General features: G+C 33.8%; 1 protein-coding gene across 3 annotated transcripts in view; it reads left to right on the forward strand.

Moving 5' to 3' along the window:
- The window catches only part of LOC120350637, a 194,187-nt gene that overhangs the window by 156,471 nt on the left and 17,510 nt on the right, over positions 1-20,206 (forward strand). For all 3 annotated transcript variants that reach the window (XM_039425035.1, XM_039425037.1, XM_039425034.1), the window contains exon 11: positions 13,914-14,106. In XM_039425035.1, the coding sequence (XP_039280969.1) occupies positions 13,914-14,106 (193 nt within the window). The remainder of the gene's footprint in view (positions 1-13,913; positions 14,107-20,206) is intronic.

Here is a 20,206-nt window from a genome sequence, read left to right on the forward strand (position 1 = left end):
AACACATATTTAGGATCCAGAGTTGCAATATCATCTATATCTTCTGAGTCAAGCTCTTCTACCAGATTATTCATCAATTTTACAATGTTGGCTTCTCCTTCTAAGTTTTTTCTGTTCCATACCAAAAGCTCTTTTTCTGTCCTGTCCTTTACTCTATCAATAATATCCTGTACTGTATCATTGTAGCCTGTTGTAAGATATCTGAAGCTTTCTGTGTGCCTGGATATTGCGACAATAGCGTGTGATACACTGTTATAAATTTTATTGTTTCTTGTGTCAATCCTCACTAACACTACATCATTTGATGTGAGCCCCTGCGCTTCGTGAATTGTGTTAATTCTTTGGGACTTATATACCTTCATGCAATCAGTGAGAATTTTCTTCTCCTTTTGTGTAAATGTAAGGATGAGAGTATCTTCCTTCAGCTGATGAGTTTCGCCGATTTTGAAAGTTGGAAGTATTGATCTCACTTGAGCGTTCTTTGTGCTGATTCTTGGGTAGAATGATTCAAGTGCAAAACAGACATCCACTGGACACCGCTTAGTTACTGTTATATATTCTTCCGGCTCACAGAAATCTGAAATTTTGCTCCACTTGGTAACTACTTGTGATCTCTCTATATATGGAATCTGGTTAGAGTCACCCACAACTATTATTTCCACTGCTCCACTTAATTCTGCAATAAAGCCAATGTAACCCGCATGCATCATTAGCCCCTCATCAATGTATACTTTTTCATACTTCTTGCCTGTATTATTGATAATATATGATCCTACACTATAACGAACAAGACTTGAATATCGGGGAACCGAGCTTTGCTCTGGAGTGTAAAAGCTTAGAAAATTTGTAATGAAAGATTGAATTTATAGTTTATATTTATTTATTCATTTTCTCATTCATATAATTATTTTTACAGTTATATGAGGAGGCTTATGCCCAACACTGTCCCTTTTCAAATTTATACTACAGTCCAAATCAAAATCTAGGTTAAGCTACTACTGGTATCACCCATCAAAATAACAATTTATTCACACTTCAAAAAACAAACACATCATCAATTACAAATAGATATACTATGAATTTGATTTAGAATGTCCAACGGTACATTTTGGCACCAGTAGAAATTCATTGATTGAAATGGATTATTAGGTCTCAGTCAGAAAAACAAAAATATTTGTCACCAATTGATTTACAAAATCAATGTTTTTTTAAACTATTAAACTCAGTTGATGGTTTTTTTCATTTCATTCCATTTTACCTTTCATTCTTTGTATAATTATTATATTTCACTTAATCTTTTTACATGAAAAAGGGTCATCTAACCCTCTAGGGTTTTATCAGTCGATGGTAACGATAAGACGATAAAAACAAGAAAGGCTAAGATCATTGATAACAATTTGAAATGAAAATCATTTTTCAATTATTTAATAAAATAATAATATTTTATTTGAGGTTAGGTTCTTTGTAAATAACGCTTGTCGGCTATATCAATAACGGTCAAGCTGAACATCTGCAATTCAATCAGATACTCTCTAGCAAAATAATTGCAAGTAGGTAGCATTCGTTAAGACGAGGACAAAAGGGTTTTGTAGCTTATAGCATGCAAAATAAAGGACATAAACGTTTAAAAAGCAAATATAAATATTTATTGTATATATGTGAGCTAATAAAAATCATGAAAACATGATAAAAATAAAAGGGAAGTAAGATCTAGTTTTATTAGGCGCACTAACACAGTAGCACATTTTGTACAAAAATCTGGTGATGTACCAATCAGAGCTCAGTATTTGTTAGGCACTAAAAAATTATTATTCTCAAATGTCACCACGTGGACTTCTTTAAAAATATAAAAATTTATAATTATTGTAGAGTGCATGAAAATCTGTAATTGGCATAAAATAAATTTTAAGTGTAAATAAATTCATGTATATTTTCTTAATATGCTCTTGTACTGTGGACTATTTGACAGTATTAAATTGCGTCATCGCGGATTTGTTGAAATCCACCAATAGGAGAAGATTATTTGAATTTTATATAAATTTAGAAATAGGAAGTATTGTCGAAAATGAATAAGGGAAGATCAACTCACCACTTGCTTGCCAGAGAATGACTGAGATGCCAACCAACATGAGAGCAGTAGACTGAATCCCCTATAAGAATTGATTTTATTTATTACCAAAGTTTAAAGTTTAACAATTCCTAATGAATAATGAGCCTAATCCAGTGAAGTCGCTCTATGACATGAGTTATTAAACTAGAAGTTCTGTGAACAGTGGATCTCACGCAGTATTCTCATCCACAAGTACCTGATTGAAACTATAGACCTTATGGAAATACAGCGATGGACTGGCTTCTCCACTGTCAGTTGATTTATGATGAATAATTCTATTATCTGATTTTCACTCTTTTTTGGCATATGAAGGAGGCTCCTTTTTCCTTTCATATTATCCTTGAAATGCAAAATTCACAAAAACCTTGTATATACGTCGACGCACAATTGAAAAAGGAACATACCTGTCAAATTTCATAAGAATCTATGACCGCGTTTCACCATAAATGTGCAACATATAAACATTTAAACATTAAGAGAAATGCCAAACCGTCGACTTGAATCTTAGACCTCACTTCACTCGGTCAATTAAATATCCCCATTGGAGAGGACGACAGCAGCTCACCAGAAAAGGCATAGGACACACGAGGGGAATCCATGCCACATCTTTAAATTTGTGAAAAATCTACACATTGAGTTACAGAAATAGTTATTTGTGCAACTAGTGCGCAAAGTGACAGTTTGCTGCACCGAAAGAAACGTTTACGCCCGAGCCGTAGGCGAGGGCGGAATGGTTTGTTGAGTGCAGCAGAGGAACTTTGCGCACGTATTTCACATTAAATTTTTCCTACAGTTACCATTGAATATGAAAAGTGGGTAATTATGGGTAAAATTGCCTGAAATCCATCAAATGTTTTTCTGTGTGATGCTGTTATTGATAAAAACCTTAATTTATTATTAAAATTGAATAATAATGTAGTAGTAAATGTCTGAAGGCGGCTGTCGCTGTCCTCGATGTCCTTAATATTATTATAACGTGGGCCTCACTATGAGTATTACCATCTTAATTTTGATTTTGCTGCACTAGTGCTCCATATAACCAACTAATTATTTTGCGTTGTCATGTTGCAAATCTGGAGTACGCAAAGTACTCACTTTGCGCACTAGTGCGGAAAAGTGATTTTTTGTGGCCTGCAATCAGTGCAGAAATGGTCACTTTTCAAGGTATCTGTAGGAAAATATAATTTCTTAGAGGGCCCTCAGTGCAATGAATTATTACATAGAAATTTCATAAAGCTAGCTTGTCGAAGGTTTACTTAAAAATCAAGCTTGATTTAAACTTAATTGCACAAATAGTTATAACTAAGGGAAAAGTCTTATTAAGAACATTGATGAGAACAGAATGTTTAATTGTATATCACCATTTAAAGTATCAGATATGCTCAGTTAACATATTTATCAGTATTATTAGTATAATAAGAATTATAGAAGCTCAAAGTTCATAAGATAAATAAATTATGTATCTTAATTCCACTGATGGCCGAACTCATACCCTGATAATTGATATTTAAAATCTCTAATATTATTAGAATACTGAATTATAAAATTCTAATTCGATAAGCAGAAGCAAGTTGAAGGATTGAGCTAAGAAATTCATAATATATATGCTGATAGAAAAATTATGAAAATTATTAGTTGATGCTATGAAGCAGAATAAGAGTTCTAATTGAGTCATCTGTGATATTTTTCTTACATATTTTCTCATATTGTTTTTTCATTCATTGTTTCATATATTATTTTTTGCTTGTTGATTTCATTGTAATTAGAAATTTACTAGCAAGAACCCGTGCTTCGCAAGGATCTATTTTAAAACTTGACAAAATGAAAACTTGACATAATGAAATTTTGAAGAATTGAGAATAGGCCTATAACCATCCTTGGTTAATTAAGAATCTATAAGCAAAATTTCAAGTTAATTAGTCCAGTAGTTCAGACGTGATGATGCGTCAAACATAATTTTCCTATCCCGTACGTGCATAAGCCAGCTCTTTACTTTATATAATTATTATAGATATAGTTAACGACTGCAAGAGATAGGACTGTGAAACAGAATAGTGGTGAAACTATGATAGCGCCAGAAGTGTCTCAAACACAATAGTAGGTACTACATGAACTTTTTGAAAGTGATTTGAAAAAATGTTAAAACAACAGAACTGAATCCTTATCATTCTACCTTCATTTAGAGAGGCTTTTGTTTGAGCCGGATGTAAATCTATTTATAAAAAAATGAACGTCTGTTTGTGTGTTTGTTTGTTCCCTGTAGACTTGAAAACTACTTGACATAACGGCATGAAACTTTGGGAATATGTTGTGTGAATATTGGGGATGATTTCTGAACAGAAACTTTAATAGGGTTGGCTGATAATAATTATTTATTAATCCATTTTACAGACATATGTTATCGAAATTTTCGGCCGAGCGGCTACTGAAGAACGAAAAGATGATCATGATTCAAGATCATATTGTGATAATATGATTTAGCATCTAAAGTTACCAGCTGTAATAAAAATATCACCCTGTGATAAATTATTGTGTACTGGTATTAAAACGGTAGTTTGGAGTTGAAGTATAGTTGATTGGTACCAGCTGTTGATAATGGTTCCTTAGAAGACCTATACAAATAATAATTATCACTCCCCAATCATTGAGAAACTGGAAAATGTTGAAAAAATTTTTCACCTAATGAAAGAGAGTATTTTATATATATTGTATAGTATATATGTATAGTATTCATATTGCATTCATTAATTACTGAAGAATGAAAGAATAATTTACAATTTTTTGAATTTAGCTTAGCTTATATTCATCCTAAAATGGAAAGAATATGGAATTCTGTGTGATTCATCGTACATCGCATATTTCCTGGACCATATATATCGACAATCTACAGCTATGAAAAAATCGAATATTTTTCTTTGAAACACTGATATAACCTTTTTTTAATTGAAAACTTTACTGATAGATATTATTACCAATTGATTGAGAAGAATAATATGTTTTCGGAATAATGAATGCTGCATGACTAAGCACTTAGGAAGTCCGTATTGAGATGTAAATGAACATGTTGATTGTCAGATAAATTTCATGATTCACCAAATAAATTCGAGTGTAACATGAGATACATTGGCGGCACGAAGTTCGCTGGGTAAGCTAGTTGTTAATTAAGCTTTATTATTAATAGACAAAGCTGAAAAAGACAAGCTCAATCACCAGGAATACTATAAATCTATTAGGGACCAGTAAGCCATTAATTTTGAGTAGTTCAATTACTTCCATTATGGACAATCAATAGGTATTAAATTTATTAGCTACCGTACAGAATAAAAATGTTTTGATTGCAGTGACCCTGACTACTGTATTATGAATAACCATTCGGATCAAATATAAGGAATTACTTGCATCTCTCATCAACTCGTAATTTTTATTCACAAAATATTAACAAAAAATATAATATATATTAAGTTATATTCAATAAACTCACGGCTAGTACTCAAGTTTGTCCTTTTCTGGCCGTGCTACAAATAAATGTAGGTATATGTTTGAAATTTTGTTCTTGTAATCTTGTTGTCTATTAAGAAAGTTTTCAATGTGATTTTTGATGGAAATAAAGTTTGAATTTGAAAAAAGAATTATCAACAAACTCCTAACCAAAGAAAACCTTTGTGCTCTGTTCTAATCGGAATGTATGAGACTCCATATACAGCTGATAGAAGGCGCAAACTGAACCGGCCAAGCATACAACAATGGAACAAACACGTAGTAAGCACGCGCTCTCAATCAACGCAAAATCAATTCGATCAGCTAATTGATGAAATTGTTTTAAGCTTTCCAATGATTACAACATATGTTAGAATATCATGTGTCAATTATCTCAGTTCCATATGGAGTTCACCTTACCATAAGCTGTAAATTAGAAGCTGTAAATCAAAATTTTCGAAAAGTGCCCTCTCCTGAACTGTGCTCCTGATTGGAATTTTTCTGCATAGATCTGATTTTTTTCGTACCTGAACGAAAAAGTTCCTCATGACTTTGCTGTGCAATGAACGGTTAAAAAGTGAAAATTTTGTGGGGGGGGGTGCAGATTTGTGAAAATCCTTTTGTAGTGGATGTTTTGAAGCTACAATAAACAATTGTGCGAAATTTCAAGTTTTTAGGCTTAGTAGTTTGGGCTGTGGTGTGATTTCAGTTTGTCAGGGCCTAGCCTTTTAGATATAGGTAGAAGAAGAAGAAGAAAGAAGAAGAAAGAAGAAGAAGAAGAAGAGAAGAAGAAGAAGAAGAGAAGAAGAGAAGAAGAAGAAGAAGAAGAGAAGAAGAAGAAGAAGAAGAAGAAGAAGAAGAGAAGAAGAGAAGAAGAAGAAGAAGAAGAAGAAGAAGAAGAAGAAGAAGAAGAAGAAGGAGAAGAAGAAGAAGAAGAAGAAGAAGAAGAAGAGGAAGAAGAAGATAGGAGATAGGAGTAGAAGAAGAAGATGAAGAAGAAGGAGAAGAAGAAGAAGAAGAAGAAGAAGAAGAAGAAGAAGAAGAAGAGAAGGAAGAAGAAGAGGAAGAGAAGAAGAAGAAGAGAGAAGAAGAAGAAGAAGAAGAAAGAAGAAGAAGAAGAAGAAGAAGAAGAGAAGAAGAAGAGAAGAAGAAGAAAGAAGAAGAAGGAGAAGAAGAAGAAGACGAAGAAGAAGAAGAAGAAGAAGAAGAGAAGAAGAAGAAGAAGAAGAAGAAGAAGAAGAAAGAAGAAGAAGAGAAGAAGAAGAAGAAGAGAAGAAGAAGAAGAAGAGAAGAGAGAAGAAGAAGAAGAAGAAGAAGAAGAAGAAGAAGAAGAAGAAGAGAAGAGAAGAAGAAGAGAAGAAGAGAGAAGAAGAAGAAGAGAAGAAGAAGAAGAAGAGAAGAAGAAGAAGAAGAAGAAGAAGAAGAAGAAGAAGAAGAAGAAGAAGAAGAAGAAGAAGAAGAAGAAGAAGAAGAGAAAGAAGAAGAAGAAGAAGAAGAAGAAGAAGAAGAAGAAGAAGAAGAAGAAGAAGAAGAAGAGAAGAAGAAGAGAAGAAGAGAAGAGAAGAAGAAGAAGAAGAAGAAGAAGAAGAAGAAGAAGAAGAAGAAGAAGAAGAAGAAGAAGGAGAAGAAGAAGAAGAGAAGAAGAAGAAGAAGAAAGAAGAAGAAGAAGAAGAAGAAGAAGAAGAAAGAAGAAGAAGAAGAAGAAGAGAGAAGAAGAAGAAGAAGAAGAGAAAGAAGAAGAAGAAGAAGAAGAAGAGAAAGAAGAAGAAGAAGAAGAAGAAGAAGAAGAGAAAGAAGAAGAAGAAGAAGAAGAAGAAGAAAGAAGGAGAAGAGGAGTAAGAAGAAGAAGAAGAAGGAGAATTGGCCTGTGATCTGTATAAATGTCCTGAAGGTGCGTCCACACATGCCGAACCGAACCTCAAACCGCGCAGAAAACCGTGCATTCATCCGAACATCTTGCCTTTCAACGAACATGAGCATAATGATTGTTTCATAATGTTAAAAATCAGCTGTTAATCATTCGCCGTACCAAACTCCGAGGCATTCGCCATGCCGCTTGCCTCTGTTCTAACTGCTCGCCTCACCTCACTCCGAACGCTGAACTTTCCAGCCAATTAGAGCCCTCGATTACAATTCGCCGTGCAGCTCGCTCCACAATATTTTGGCTATCCATCACACAAGTGGAAAACATGCGAACATGAATACAGAAGTATGGGCAATTTTTTATTTGATTAAATTCATGTTTTGAAGAATTCATTGTTACGATTGTAAATTATTGATAGGAGCTTATAAATATTTTCTAATTCAAATGAAATAACTTCTGAAAAAAATAATGATTGGATAAATACCAATATTGAATTATTGTTGACCAAGAACTCAGTACATCGACAATTCATTTAACTAATTCTGTATTGATAAAATTATAATCATTTTCTCTATTGATAATCAATTTCATCAACTAACTGAAAAAAGTACTTCAATTTCCATGAATTTATTAATAGAAATATAAATCTAAAGTGTAGGTCATATCTAAATTCACAAAGAGTTCGATTCTTGTTGGCAAGATAGATGTTATTCAATGCAGAAATCATTGTTATTGTATTAAAAGATAGGATAGAATGAATAGTTCTCTTTCAGGGGGAGTTTTGACAACCCACAAAACTCATTTTTCATTTGAAGAAATAATATCAAAAAGGTGCATAGGACCTTACTTTTTTGTTCAACTTGCCAAAATACCCCTCATTTCAATATTAAAATTTTCGACTGACTGTACAGTGAGTCAATCATTCTATCAAGGCTTGAATAATTTTGAAATTCTAATTAAATAAAAATGGTAGAGAATAATTATCATGTAGATATCAACACCTTTATTTAAAGACATATTAACTGCATGCGTTTTCATATTGCCGATACAGAATTGATAAAACTGTAGATGTTTATTTAGCAGTCTCAAAAAAACTGTTCTAGCTGAAAAATTAATACTACATGCCACGTGTAGGCTTATACATTGCATCAGGAAAACGAATTTCAAAACTACGGTTTTCCTGAACATATGTTTTTGGGATAATCTCTTTGTTGCAGCTGTTTCACATTTACCATTATAAATATTATACAGAGTTTGTGAAAATAAAAATATTTATTGATTACCAAAACAATACTATTATTATATTAATGATAATAATTCATTATTAAAACAATACTTTTATTATAACAATAATAATAATATTATTAAACATACTGTCACGTTATTTTTTTGATGTGACAACGTCTTATAAATTGGTTTACCGGGTGACACTTCAAGAAACTGCGTTACGTTCCCACGTTATGCGCTCACAATGAGAGCGAGTGAGAGCGTTCGTTTCGGTTCACGGTCGTCTGGAAAGAGCACGAATAGGAGCAGTGGCGAGCAAAGCAGCAGCCCGAAGGCATTCACCTGGAGAGAGAGTGAAACGGAGCAGTCAACCTGCGCAGGCGCCGCAAGCAATCTCCTGCGACTGCGCCTGCTTAGGTGAATAAGGTTGTGAAATGTTGTGAATAAGTGAATATGTTGTAGTAATCACAATAATGCATAATCACGATATAATCATGCATAAGTGAATAGGTTATGTTGTAGTAATCACAATGTTGTGGTTCAGTGCGAGATTCTTTGTATAAATTAATGTTTCCAATATAATATATAAAAAAAATATATAGAGCGACAAAAAATATATAATATGAGATAAAACAATAATCGAAATCAATAAAATATCACAGGCTAATACTATTCTTTGAATTTTATAGCACGAAACGTTACCATGTGCTTTTATTTTTATGATCATATGCATTTATTTGCATGTAGCTGCAATATCAGCTTGCCAATACTTGTCGACTTGGACAATTCCATTAAAACTAAATTCCCAAAATCAGCTTGATAAATTGACAACTAGTAATCCAAATATATATATTAAATTCTATAGTATCTAATAGATTTCTTTGTAATAAATATATTTTTTATCTCAGGGTGCGAGATTCGGCACCTGAAGGAATAAATAGAGCAATTCATTTAGTGAATCAGAGCTACAACAAACTATCGCAAATTATATTGCAGAAAATAATGATCATATGAATATGTATTAACAGCCTAGATTTTATACTTCTTTGATTGATAGATCTTCCAATATATGAATTGATTCGTTACTTTCTAATAAAATACCTTTAATACTACATTTACTTGCGCAAGTATTTTTTACCAAATTCTTAATTTATAAGAAAACCCTTTCGATGAGCTAGCTTTGATTCTTATTTAATTTCAAAGCACTGAGGGCGCCCTATCACTATTTCAATATTTTCCACTCACGTGTCGGAATTTTCTTATGAGCTGCTGATGTCGATCCAACTCCTGGTGGTCATGGATTATTGTAGCCGGAGTCGTCTCTTCCAAGGGGTTACAAAATTATTTAAAAATGACTTTTGCTTTATAAGAGCATCACAAAGTCTTATAAGAAATTTAGTAATTCAATTTAACTTTAAATTATTACAAGATATAGCAAGGTATTACGCTCTATAATTTTTAGTGACCTCTCATGGTGGCAGTTGGCAGGCGAGTGTGGTTCTCGTTTCTCAATTTTACAATTCTCATTTCCGATTTCCAAATTTGCATAAAATTTGAATATTCTAGTCCTCCGCCATTCAAGGCTCAAATAGACCGTACTAAAATATTAAATTATTACTTATGTTATATATTTAATAATTTCCTTGCCTTCGGGCCATATCCAAAACATAGACTATATAACAATTTTTATAAATTCTATTTATTTGTAGAAATATATACAAATATTTTTGAATCGGCTCACTATTGCCGCCTATCAATTGCCACTATTTGATTGGTGCATGCAAATTATTACAGTATTCATGCGCCCAGTAACCTCCTACTTCCTTAATACATTAATTATTTTTGTTGGGGTTTTTAAATATGCTCTTTACATGCTAAGTAATTTTTATAGGTTATTATTTGTTACATACATCACAATAATTAGCCACGTGAGACCTTTAGTTCCTCAAATTGCATACTGTTTTGCCACAATAAATTTCTGCCAAGGTGTTTGGTCAGATTCTACGTTGTATGGCTCGGTCGATCGTTAGGTCGCCGATCACAAAATGTTTATGCCTAACCTCAATTTTTAATATTTTATATAATATTATATATTAGCAAAATTTATTTCCATTCCTCTTAGGCTGTTGTACAGTTTAGCCAGGACGTCCGATATTATCTAATCTTTACGTTATCTCTTTGGCGATATTAGCCAATTACTTCACTTAGACCTATAAATATTTCAGCTAGGGATTTTTATTTATCTATCCAAATTAAAATATGTTACAATACTTATCAATTATCAGAACAATATCATTGAGGTTGAGTGGAATCAGGTAGAAAGCAATAATAGAACAGATGTTCTTTTTTGAATTTCTATCATATTATTTTGTTATTTCCAATGATTACAACATATGTTAGCATATCACATGTCAATAAATAAATTATCTCATTTCCATAAATGGCACTCACCTTACCATGTTCATAACCTTACTTGATAGGATCCTTTTTCATCCTTTGAAACCCTTAGAGGCAAAATATCTCAAAATCCGTTCTTAGTGCGCGTCTAGCATGTTTGAAGAATATTTGTGCAAAGTTTCAAGTCTGTAGGACAATTAGTTTGAGCTGTAGTGTGATTTTGCATCAAAATTTTCGAAATATGCCCTATCCTGGACCCCCCTGTGCTCCTGATCGGAATTTTTCTGCATAGATCTAATTTTTTTTTGTAACTGAACAAAAAAGTCCCTCATGACTTTGCTGTGCAATGAGCGGTTAAAAAGTACAAAATTTTGGGGGGCCCAGCTCCCTCAGGGGGGCAAATTTTTGAAAATCCTTTCCTAGTGGATGTTTTCAGGCTACCATAAACAATCGTGCAAAATTTCAAGTTTTTAGGCTCAGTAGTTTGGGCTGTGGTGTGATTTCAGTCTGTCGGGGCTTAGCCTTTTATAAGTATAGAGAAGAAGAAGAAGAGAAGATTGATTGAATGGTCTATCTTTCATTTTTAGTCCTGTCTTCATGCATGACCAATCTTGTACTAGTATTTTTATTCATCATTATTGACAAATTAATAAAATTATCAACCAACTATATTCTACACCAAGTAAGTTGGATAAATCAGTGATATACAGTATTGATCATTAAATCTTCAGAAATAATACGTTCTCAAGATTTATTTAAATGGTTCAACCTAATCACTGAAATAAAATTGACTGAAATACAGGGTCATAGAATTGAGTCGAAGCAGTACTACAAGTCATAGAAAGTATAAGGAATTACAATTAAAATACCGTCATTGATCACACTCGGTATTATCTCACACTGCTGACCCCTTTGTCAAATGGTAGCAAGTTGGATTGATGTCAGTACCTTATTGTCTTGTGCAAATTTGAAATCCTTATATTTATCTACCTCTTCAACATCTATGATTGAGGAGTCAGTCAATGCAGCGGTAAAGATTGACGATTGATAAAGCAGCAGTAGTTTGCAGCGATTGATAGCAGAGTTTGGTATAAGCGCCTTGAAGAGCTGGTAAGAACCATATGGTATTTTTATTTCAGCAGGCGCATAAATATCAAAAATATTCAAAATTCACATGCTCTACTGACAGACTGCCAGCTGGGCACATGTAGGTCAAATACGGCTTTACAAATGATATACTATGTTTGCTACAATATGTACTATTCTACACTAACATCATCTATAGTGAGGTCCACGTTATAATGGCAGTGAAGAAAGATACGAGAACAACGTTGCCAAATTGACTCAATTTTGCCACTGAGTGTACACAGCTGTCATTCAATTTATCCCATTAAATTTGATCTGATAATAATTTCAATTCCTTTAATAAAATAATAAATTTTATTCCAAATTAATTAAATTCATCAATAAAATGATTTTTTTCATAATTTGATCCTAAACTATATGCTTTTATAACGGGGATCAGATTTACTAACCTGAAATGGCAGCTAATTTGAAAAGCTGTGATACACCAACTCGAACTTCAAAACAAAAGGAATCAAGTTATTCGGTAGGTATTCTATTCCAATTTCTTTTAAAAATAATAGAAAAATATAAATCTTATTTGAAATAAGTAATTTCGATGGAAATAATTCTGAAATATCCTTTCAATATTATTCATACCAGTATGAGTAAGTCTAACCTATAATGTGTAGGCTAACTGAAGCATGAATGAAGTCTAGGATGGTGAGTTATCAAAATTAAAAATGTCATTTCAGGTATTTTAATTTGTGTTTCTCGTATGGTAATGTCAAAAATTATTTCATTGTTTCAAAAATACATCTTAAATCAATTATATGACTCGTGTACTAAAGTATTTTGATGGAATGAAGAAAAAATTGGCGGCTGAGAATTGTTTGCTCACTTTTGTACAGTAACTGTCAAAAGTAAAAATAAAATATTCTGGCAAACAGACAACATTGCAAAGCTGGAGAGAGATAGCGCTATCTGTTTTGTTGTATGATAGAAAAGGACATCAACAGTATTGTCAATCATACACTGCCATTATAACGTGGACCTCACTATAGTTACTATTTTGGACTTTCTGAAGTAAACAAGTTTTCTAAAAAGAGAGAAATAAACGGAAATAAGTTTCTCTTGCTGAATTTTCTTCTCGTGAGATCAGCTGGATGATCCGCCCACACACATGCACTTGTTTGCTATCTTTCATTACGGTATTGACAGATGACAAAATTTCCAGCTGTTTTTCCAAGGACGTATTCATCCTTATAATTTCCTTCAGCGAGTTATCCAAGGGCTGAGACCTAGTGCAATCTAATCTTCATATCATAAACCTACTTTGTTCCAAATTTCGTGAAAATCGTTAGAGCTGTTTTCGAGATCTGTTGAACATAAATATATACCCATATAACCACATAACCATGTAAATATATGAATATATTTATACAGAAATTGATCGCTTAATATAATAGGATATGGATTAATCTAGTTTAAAATTGAATTTGGTTTCAACTACTGTTACTGTGCAAATGTCAATGAAAACTTGAGTTACTCCATTATTGGGTCAAACAAAAAGCAATGCAACTCAATATTCCCTTCTTCTGTTTTCTCCTCCTCATCCTTCTCGACCACCTTTTTACATTGTTCTTTTCTTTGTCTTGTTTTCTCTCCTTTTACTACTCCTCCACATTTTTATATTCCCCATCATCATCTTCCTCTTCATCTCTTCTCCGAAGAGTATATAAATCGCCAATTATAAGTTAGTTTTGTATTTGACAGGAAAGATACTTAATTCGTGTGCAGTCATCATTCGTAGGGAAGGAGCCGATGCTTGCTGTAAGATACCCTGACGGTGTAACAATAGCCCGACACGAAATATCAAGAGAAGATTTGTCTCCTAACCCTTCTAATACAGCCAGTGTAACCGAAATCATTTACCTCGATCCCTGGTCTTCAAAAGTTCTAAAGTACGGTAAGTTGAGATGAATTCTCAAATTCATTAGGCCTATCCATAGAAAACCGTGCTTAATTTTTCCATATTTTTGATAGAATATGATCACTCTAGAATAGAATCTATTATCAATATAATATTTGATAGAATGTGCCGTGCTACCGAATTCCTCCGAAAGGTTTGATAGTTTTCACCTATCACCTAAAGAAAAGCTATCGGTTCCCTTTACCAATATCCTGACAGAAATTATGAATGGGTTTACTGTTTCTAAATAAGAACTCCAGTTTAGAGCAAATCGGATTATAATTTTCATAATGCTTAGGCATTTGAAACACAAAACACTCAATAGAACCATTACACAAAACATGATCTTCTTACAAACTAAGTACTTATCTGTTTATAATAATTTAATTTAACTGGTTACAGGCTTTTTTCATCTCAATAGAATTACTCAACTTCACAGAAACTATAATAATTCAATTCTTATAATCTTTAAAAAAGCCAAGCTAAATTTATACACAACACATCAAGAAGCCATTTTAAAAGCGAGAGAGCACACAAAGAAGAATTTGCTCGTTACGCCCTATGACATCATCCGTACCAACATTGAAACTTTAAAATATCAAGTTATATTTTCAGTATTTCAATAGACTTTAATTTTAATCTGTTTCGAATTCTATTTAACCTTTATCTTTATTAAAATTATTTATCAATTTGGAAAGAGAAAATTACAAAATATTCCAGCATCATCAAACAGCTGATGAAAGAGCGTCATGTACATTTTTCTATTATACAGACATTGATATTGATTATTGACTTTTATTGATTTTGAATATTGAATCAGAGATTCGATTTTTATAAGGAGAAAATTGTAACATCACAAATGCAATGTGAAGATTGAGTATATATATATATATAATATATATATATATATATATATATATATATATATATATATATATATATATATATATGCTTTTGATTTTTTCAGGCCCAGTTCAGTAATAAAACACACAAACAACAACATATAGACAATCTAATGGATCAAACATACATATAGCGTTTATAATATTCAAAATAAATATGTCTCGTTGTGTTCTCTTCATTTTTGGTAGGTCAAATGCCAGGCTCTCCCACAGTCCCCTCCAGCCAGGACATGGCACGTTCATCCGCCAGGTGAATACCCCTGAGTCCCCCTTCATAGGAATACAGTAGTCAGTCTTCCACCAAGTGCTGCATCGTCTGCACATCTCCACTGGTGCAGTGGGGGTCAGTGGCTATGCCCCAAGTAGTCTGTGCTTGAGCACACCTGCCTGCAGATGTACGAAAGAGATTCAACCTGCACCAAAGTTTCCTCTCCAAATCCATTCCAGGCAAAGGCACAGATGGGTCTTCCACCAACGTCTTATTCTTAATGTTGACCTGAAACCATTCCTGCCGCCACAATTCTATAATATCTTTTCTCTCAACTTCCACCAGTTGGAGATAATGCCTAGACCTCAATCTTCTAAGGGGTGGATTCAGCATATCCTTCATTAGTGGCAGCTCTTGTCTGGAGGATAAGTGGTTCATCAACTGATAAGTCCTTTCTTCTCTTCTCAATGCTGGTGGAACAATGTTGCATAGGACAGGCAACCACTCAGTTCCAGTGGGTCTCATGGTATCACTCATTCTCCTCATCGTCTCATTCAGGGTGATGTCTATTTTCTTAGTATGAGTGCTGTGCTCCCATACTAGATGTTTTCAGAGCCTTCACACTGCATCCCCAGCTTGTACCAGCCAACTTACTTATTATGTTGTTCCTAGTCTCCAGTTTGTTCTTGAGACTCTCAAGATGCTGTCAAAAGGTTAGAGTTCTATCCAGCTTCACTTCCCAGTAGCGAGGGGCCTCAAAGTGATTTACTCTCTCCTCACAGAAGACAAAATTGAGTTGACAATTAGTTTCTCTGTTATCAAGATGAAATGCCGTGCTCAGTGCCTCAGCTGGATTTGGCTCAAGTTTCCAGTCAGAAAAATACTTCCTCAGAACACTCAGGTCCTTGTTCAGTTCTCTCTCCACCAATTCATATGTTGGTCCCTGGACTATAAGAGCAATGTAATCTGCATAGAAGAACTTACGTGACCTGGTGTCTGAAATGTCTGCAGTGTAGAGGTTGAAGAGCAAGGGTGACGCTAAAGCTGCGCTTAGGTCCAAAAAAAAACAGTGCCTGACTTCAATTTCTTCTCAAATCCATGTTCAATGAATGGTGATAACACCTGTTCTTCACAGCTTCTACCTTCTCTGAAGCCTGCCTGTTCAACTGGGAGATTTTCCTCCACTCTACCACTTATCCTCAACAGAATAATCCTTTCAAAGAGTTTATGTGTGACTAACAGGAGAGATATAGGTCTGTAGCTAGATGGGTCTTCCTTATCCTTCCCTGTCTTCAGTACAGCAACAACTTTTGATTTCTTCCACATTCTTGGTATTCTGGCCTGATCAATGATTGCTGTGAACAATTGAGACAGCCAGTAGATTGCATGTGGCCCTAGGTGTTTGATAAATTCCGGCATTACACCATTAGCTCCAGGTGATTTCCCACACTTGATTCTCTTTATTGCTTCAGTTATTTCTTCAGAAGTGATTGGGTTCACAAATGCCGATCTCTCACCACACTCATTCAGTGCTCTCCTGAGACGCCTTTTCATTGCAGCTTTTTCACTCTGTGGTATACTGGGACCTGAATTTTGTTCAATCTTGTCTGCAATTTCGTCAGGCATGGCTTTAGATGTTGTGTGGTATATTGAACTTGCAGCTCCCTGTTTGCGTAGCAAGTTCCATGACTTCCTGCTGGAGTGTGTGAAGTCCATTTCCTCCATAGCTACAATCCACCGATTGAGCCTTTCCTTATCAAGACTCTTTATGAAGTTCTGAGCTGTCTCATTACTTCGTGAGGAATTATACTCTTATCATAATAAGAGTAACAATGAAGATTGAGTGTCGCAAAAAGGATGGTCAGTTTTCAAATGACTATAATAGCTTCAATGACTTTCAGCTCAGTCAGCTCTTTTGTTGAATGGTCCAATTTTAAATAGAATGCCATTATTGACAGACATTAGTGGACCTACTCTGTGGTAAAATGAGCTGCGACCACAGTCTTGAAATTCATCAAAGGCGGATTTGAATGGGAGATCCGATTTTTATATGGAGAAAGTTGTAACATCACAAATGAGTGTCAACAAAAAAGATGGTCAGTTTTCAAATGACTATAATAGCTTCGATGACTTCCAGCTCTTTCGTTGAATGGTCCAATTTGAAATAGAATGCCATAATTGACAGACATTAGTGGGCCTCTTCTGTGGTAAAATGGGCTGTGACCACGGTCTTGAATTTTATCAAAAGGCGGATTCACACATCAGAATCAGTAGAGTTATAGGAATTCATTCATGTAGATTTCTATGTATCATATTTATTCTATAGTAGGCTATGAGAACATCAGAGTAGAAAGCACCTAAACTTTGGGGGCTATTCCATAACCTCCACCAATGGTGAGTCCAGGGGCTTGCCCCAGAAAATTCTGAGAATATATCTTCAATTTGGTGGGATGATTTGCTATTTCCACTTGAAAACTAACATTCCTTTCGAGTTTTTTGTGTTCTGTGGGCTACTCCCTCTTGAAAGTTTTATAGGCCTGAACACTATCAAAGCTCTGTAATAAATGATTATATGTTTTTCATGTTTTTAAAGAGTGCACATTTTAATGACCATATCAGGGTCAGAAAAGTAAGAATGTTTCAATGCCGTCTGTATGATAATAAAACGTTATAATTTACATAGTCCATTCTGTTCAAATTCTAGTGATAGTGATAGAAAAATCCACAGGACTTGAAGGAATAATGTGCATCGATTTGAGCTCATTGAAGTCAGTTCTTACAAAATATTTAAACGAATATCCTCCCCCCACAAAATGTTCTTCTGGATACGTCACTGCGGACATTACTATTGAATACAAAATGAAAGCTTCCATTAAAGTTTCAAAATGCGTGGCTTATTGAAGGGAAACCAGTTTGCCTCCTATAATAATTGTTTAATCTTTTTGGTCATATAACGTTTCACCATCTGATTAAAAATTCGTGCTAATTGTGAGCTTATAGAGCATTGAGTCCTCATCTCTATTTCTTTTGTTATATATATATATATATATATATATATATATATATATATATATATATATATACAGAGTGGCGCAAAAGTCACTGGACAGTTGGCTAAAAGAAAAAATAAAATAACAGGAAGATGTAGTACAATAGTTTCAGCCCATGATGTTGGTATTACAAAATGTTGATAATTACGCCTTGTCAAGTTGGCAATACCATGCAATGACAAACACAACAATCGATCTAGTCAGTTTTTGAAAGTGTGTTCTGTGAGACGTGTCCGAAGCTGTAGTTTCCGAATTAGTTTTTTTTTTTTGTTAAACAGTTGTCACGATGTTAACGAAAAAAGAAAGAATCTTCGCTTTAAAAACATTTTATAAAAGTGGTGCTACTGCAGATGTTAATGAACATGTAGACACTTTACATCAAAACCACCATCTAGACAAACAGTATACGACATAAGAGATAGATTTGAACAACATGGATCTGTTATGGATGCACCAAGATCTGGCCGCCCAACAATAGTCTCAACTGAGGAAAATGTGTTGCGGGTATGTTTAGCTGTGACCAACAGTCCACGAAAATCAACAAGACGATTAGCATCTGAGCTGGATTTATCACGAAGGTCTGTGCAAAGAATATTACACAAACGGAATTTCAAAGTTTACATTCCACTTTTGCTACATGGGTTACTTGAAGATGATCAAGATCGACGTCTTCAATTTTGTGAATTGATGCTTAACGAAAAGAAACACGATCCTAACTTGTTTAATAAAATTGTGTGGTCTGATGAGGCTAATTTTAAGTTAAGCGGACAAGTTAACAGACATAACTGTACTTACTGGTATACTGACAATCAAAATCTTTTGTTAGAACAACAACTAAAACAACCTGGTGTGAGTGTCTGGGGGGCAATATCATCATTTGGCGTTCTTGGACCATATTTTTTTGAAGGAACTGTGACAGGAGATAAATACTTGGATATGCTTCAGAATTACGTGGTACCAGGACTCATGACGTGTGCTGAAAACGTTCAAGAAATTTACTTTCAACACGATGGTGCTCCACCACATTATGCCACTAACGTTCGCGATTATTTAAACGAAACTTTCCACAGAGAAGTGATTGGACGAGGGGCAGATATAGACATGCCTCCACGTTCATCAGATATCATGCCCATGGACTTTTTCGTATGGGGTTTCCTCAAGGGCTTTGTCTATTCTCGAAAGCCTCAGACAATCGACGAACTGAAAGACTACATACACGACGCATTTAAAGGTTTGGACAGTGATACCAGGCTATGCCATAAAGTATGTCACAGTGTTCCCGAAAGATTGGAAAGATGTATTAATGAAGACGGAAAACAGTTTGAACATAAAAAATAATTCTAAGTATTTTTTGTAATAAAAAATAAATTCAGTCTTTGTTTATAGCAGTGTCCAGTGACTTTTACGCCACTCTGTATATATATATATATATATATATATATATATAATATATATATATATATATATATATATATAATATATATATATATATTGTGATGAATCTTTCAAATAGATCTCATGAAAAGAGTGAAAAATTGTGATTACCTTTTAAAATGAAAGAATTTGCTAAAGGAATAGTAGTTAGCGACCGAGCGATAAAGCTTACTTATCAATAACTGTATATTAGATAAGAGTACCGTTCTGTACTGAATATTTTCTAGAAAAAATTATTCAATAAATTGTAATTATTTTGCAAATAAAGCACAAATTGTTTATGAATCGCTCACTGATTTTGAGGTTACACTTTGTTTACTATCGATCAGATGTTTTTAAAACAGTTCGAACGCAGCTGACTAATTCAAAGTATTGTCAAATGTCATGCTGGCTTCACGTAAGATATAATACCATCTCTAAAAATTATAAAACTATCAATAAAGGACCAAGAATTTCAAATAAAAAAATAAAATGTATGTATTATCGTTGAAATTATTTATTAT

The sequence above is a fragment of the Nilaparvata lugens genome, chromosome 3, assembly GCF_014356525.2.
Source record: "Nilaparvata lugens isolate BPH chromosome 3, ASM1435652v1, whole genome shotgun sequence".
In the NCBI taxonomy this organism is placed as follows: domain Eukaryota; kingdom Metazoa; phylum Arthropoda; class Insecta; order Hemiptera; family Delphacidae; genus Nilaparvata; species Nilaparvata lugens.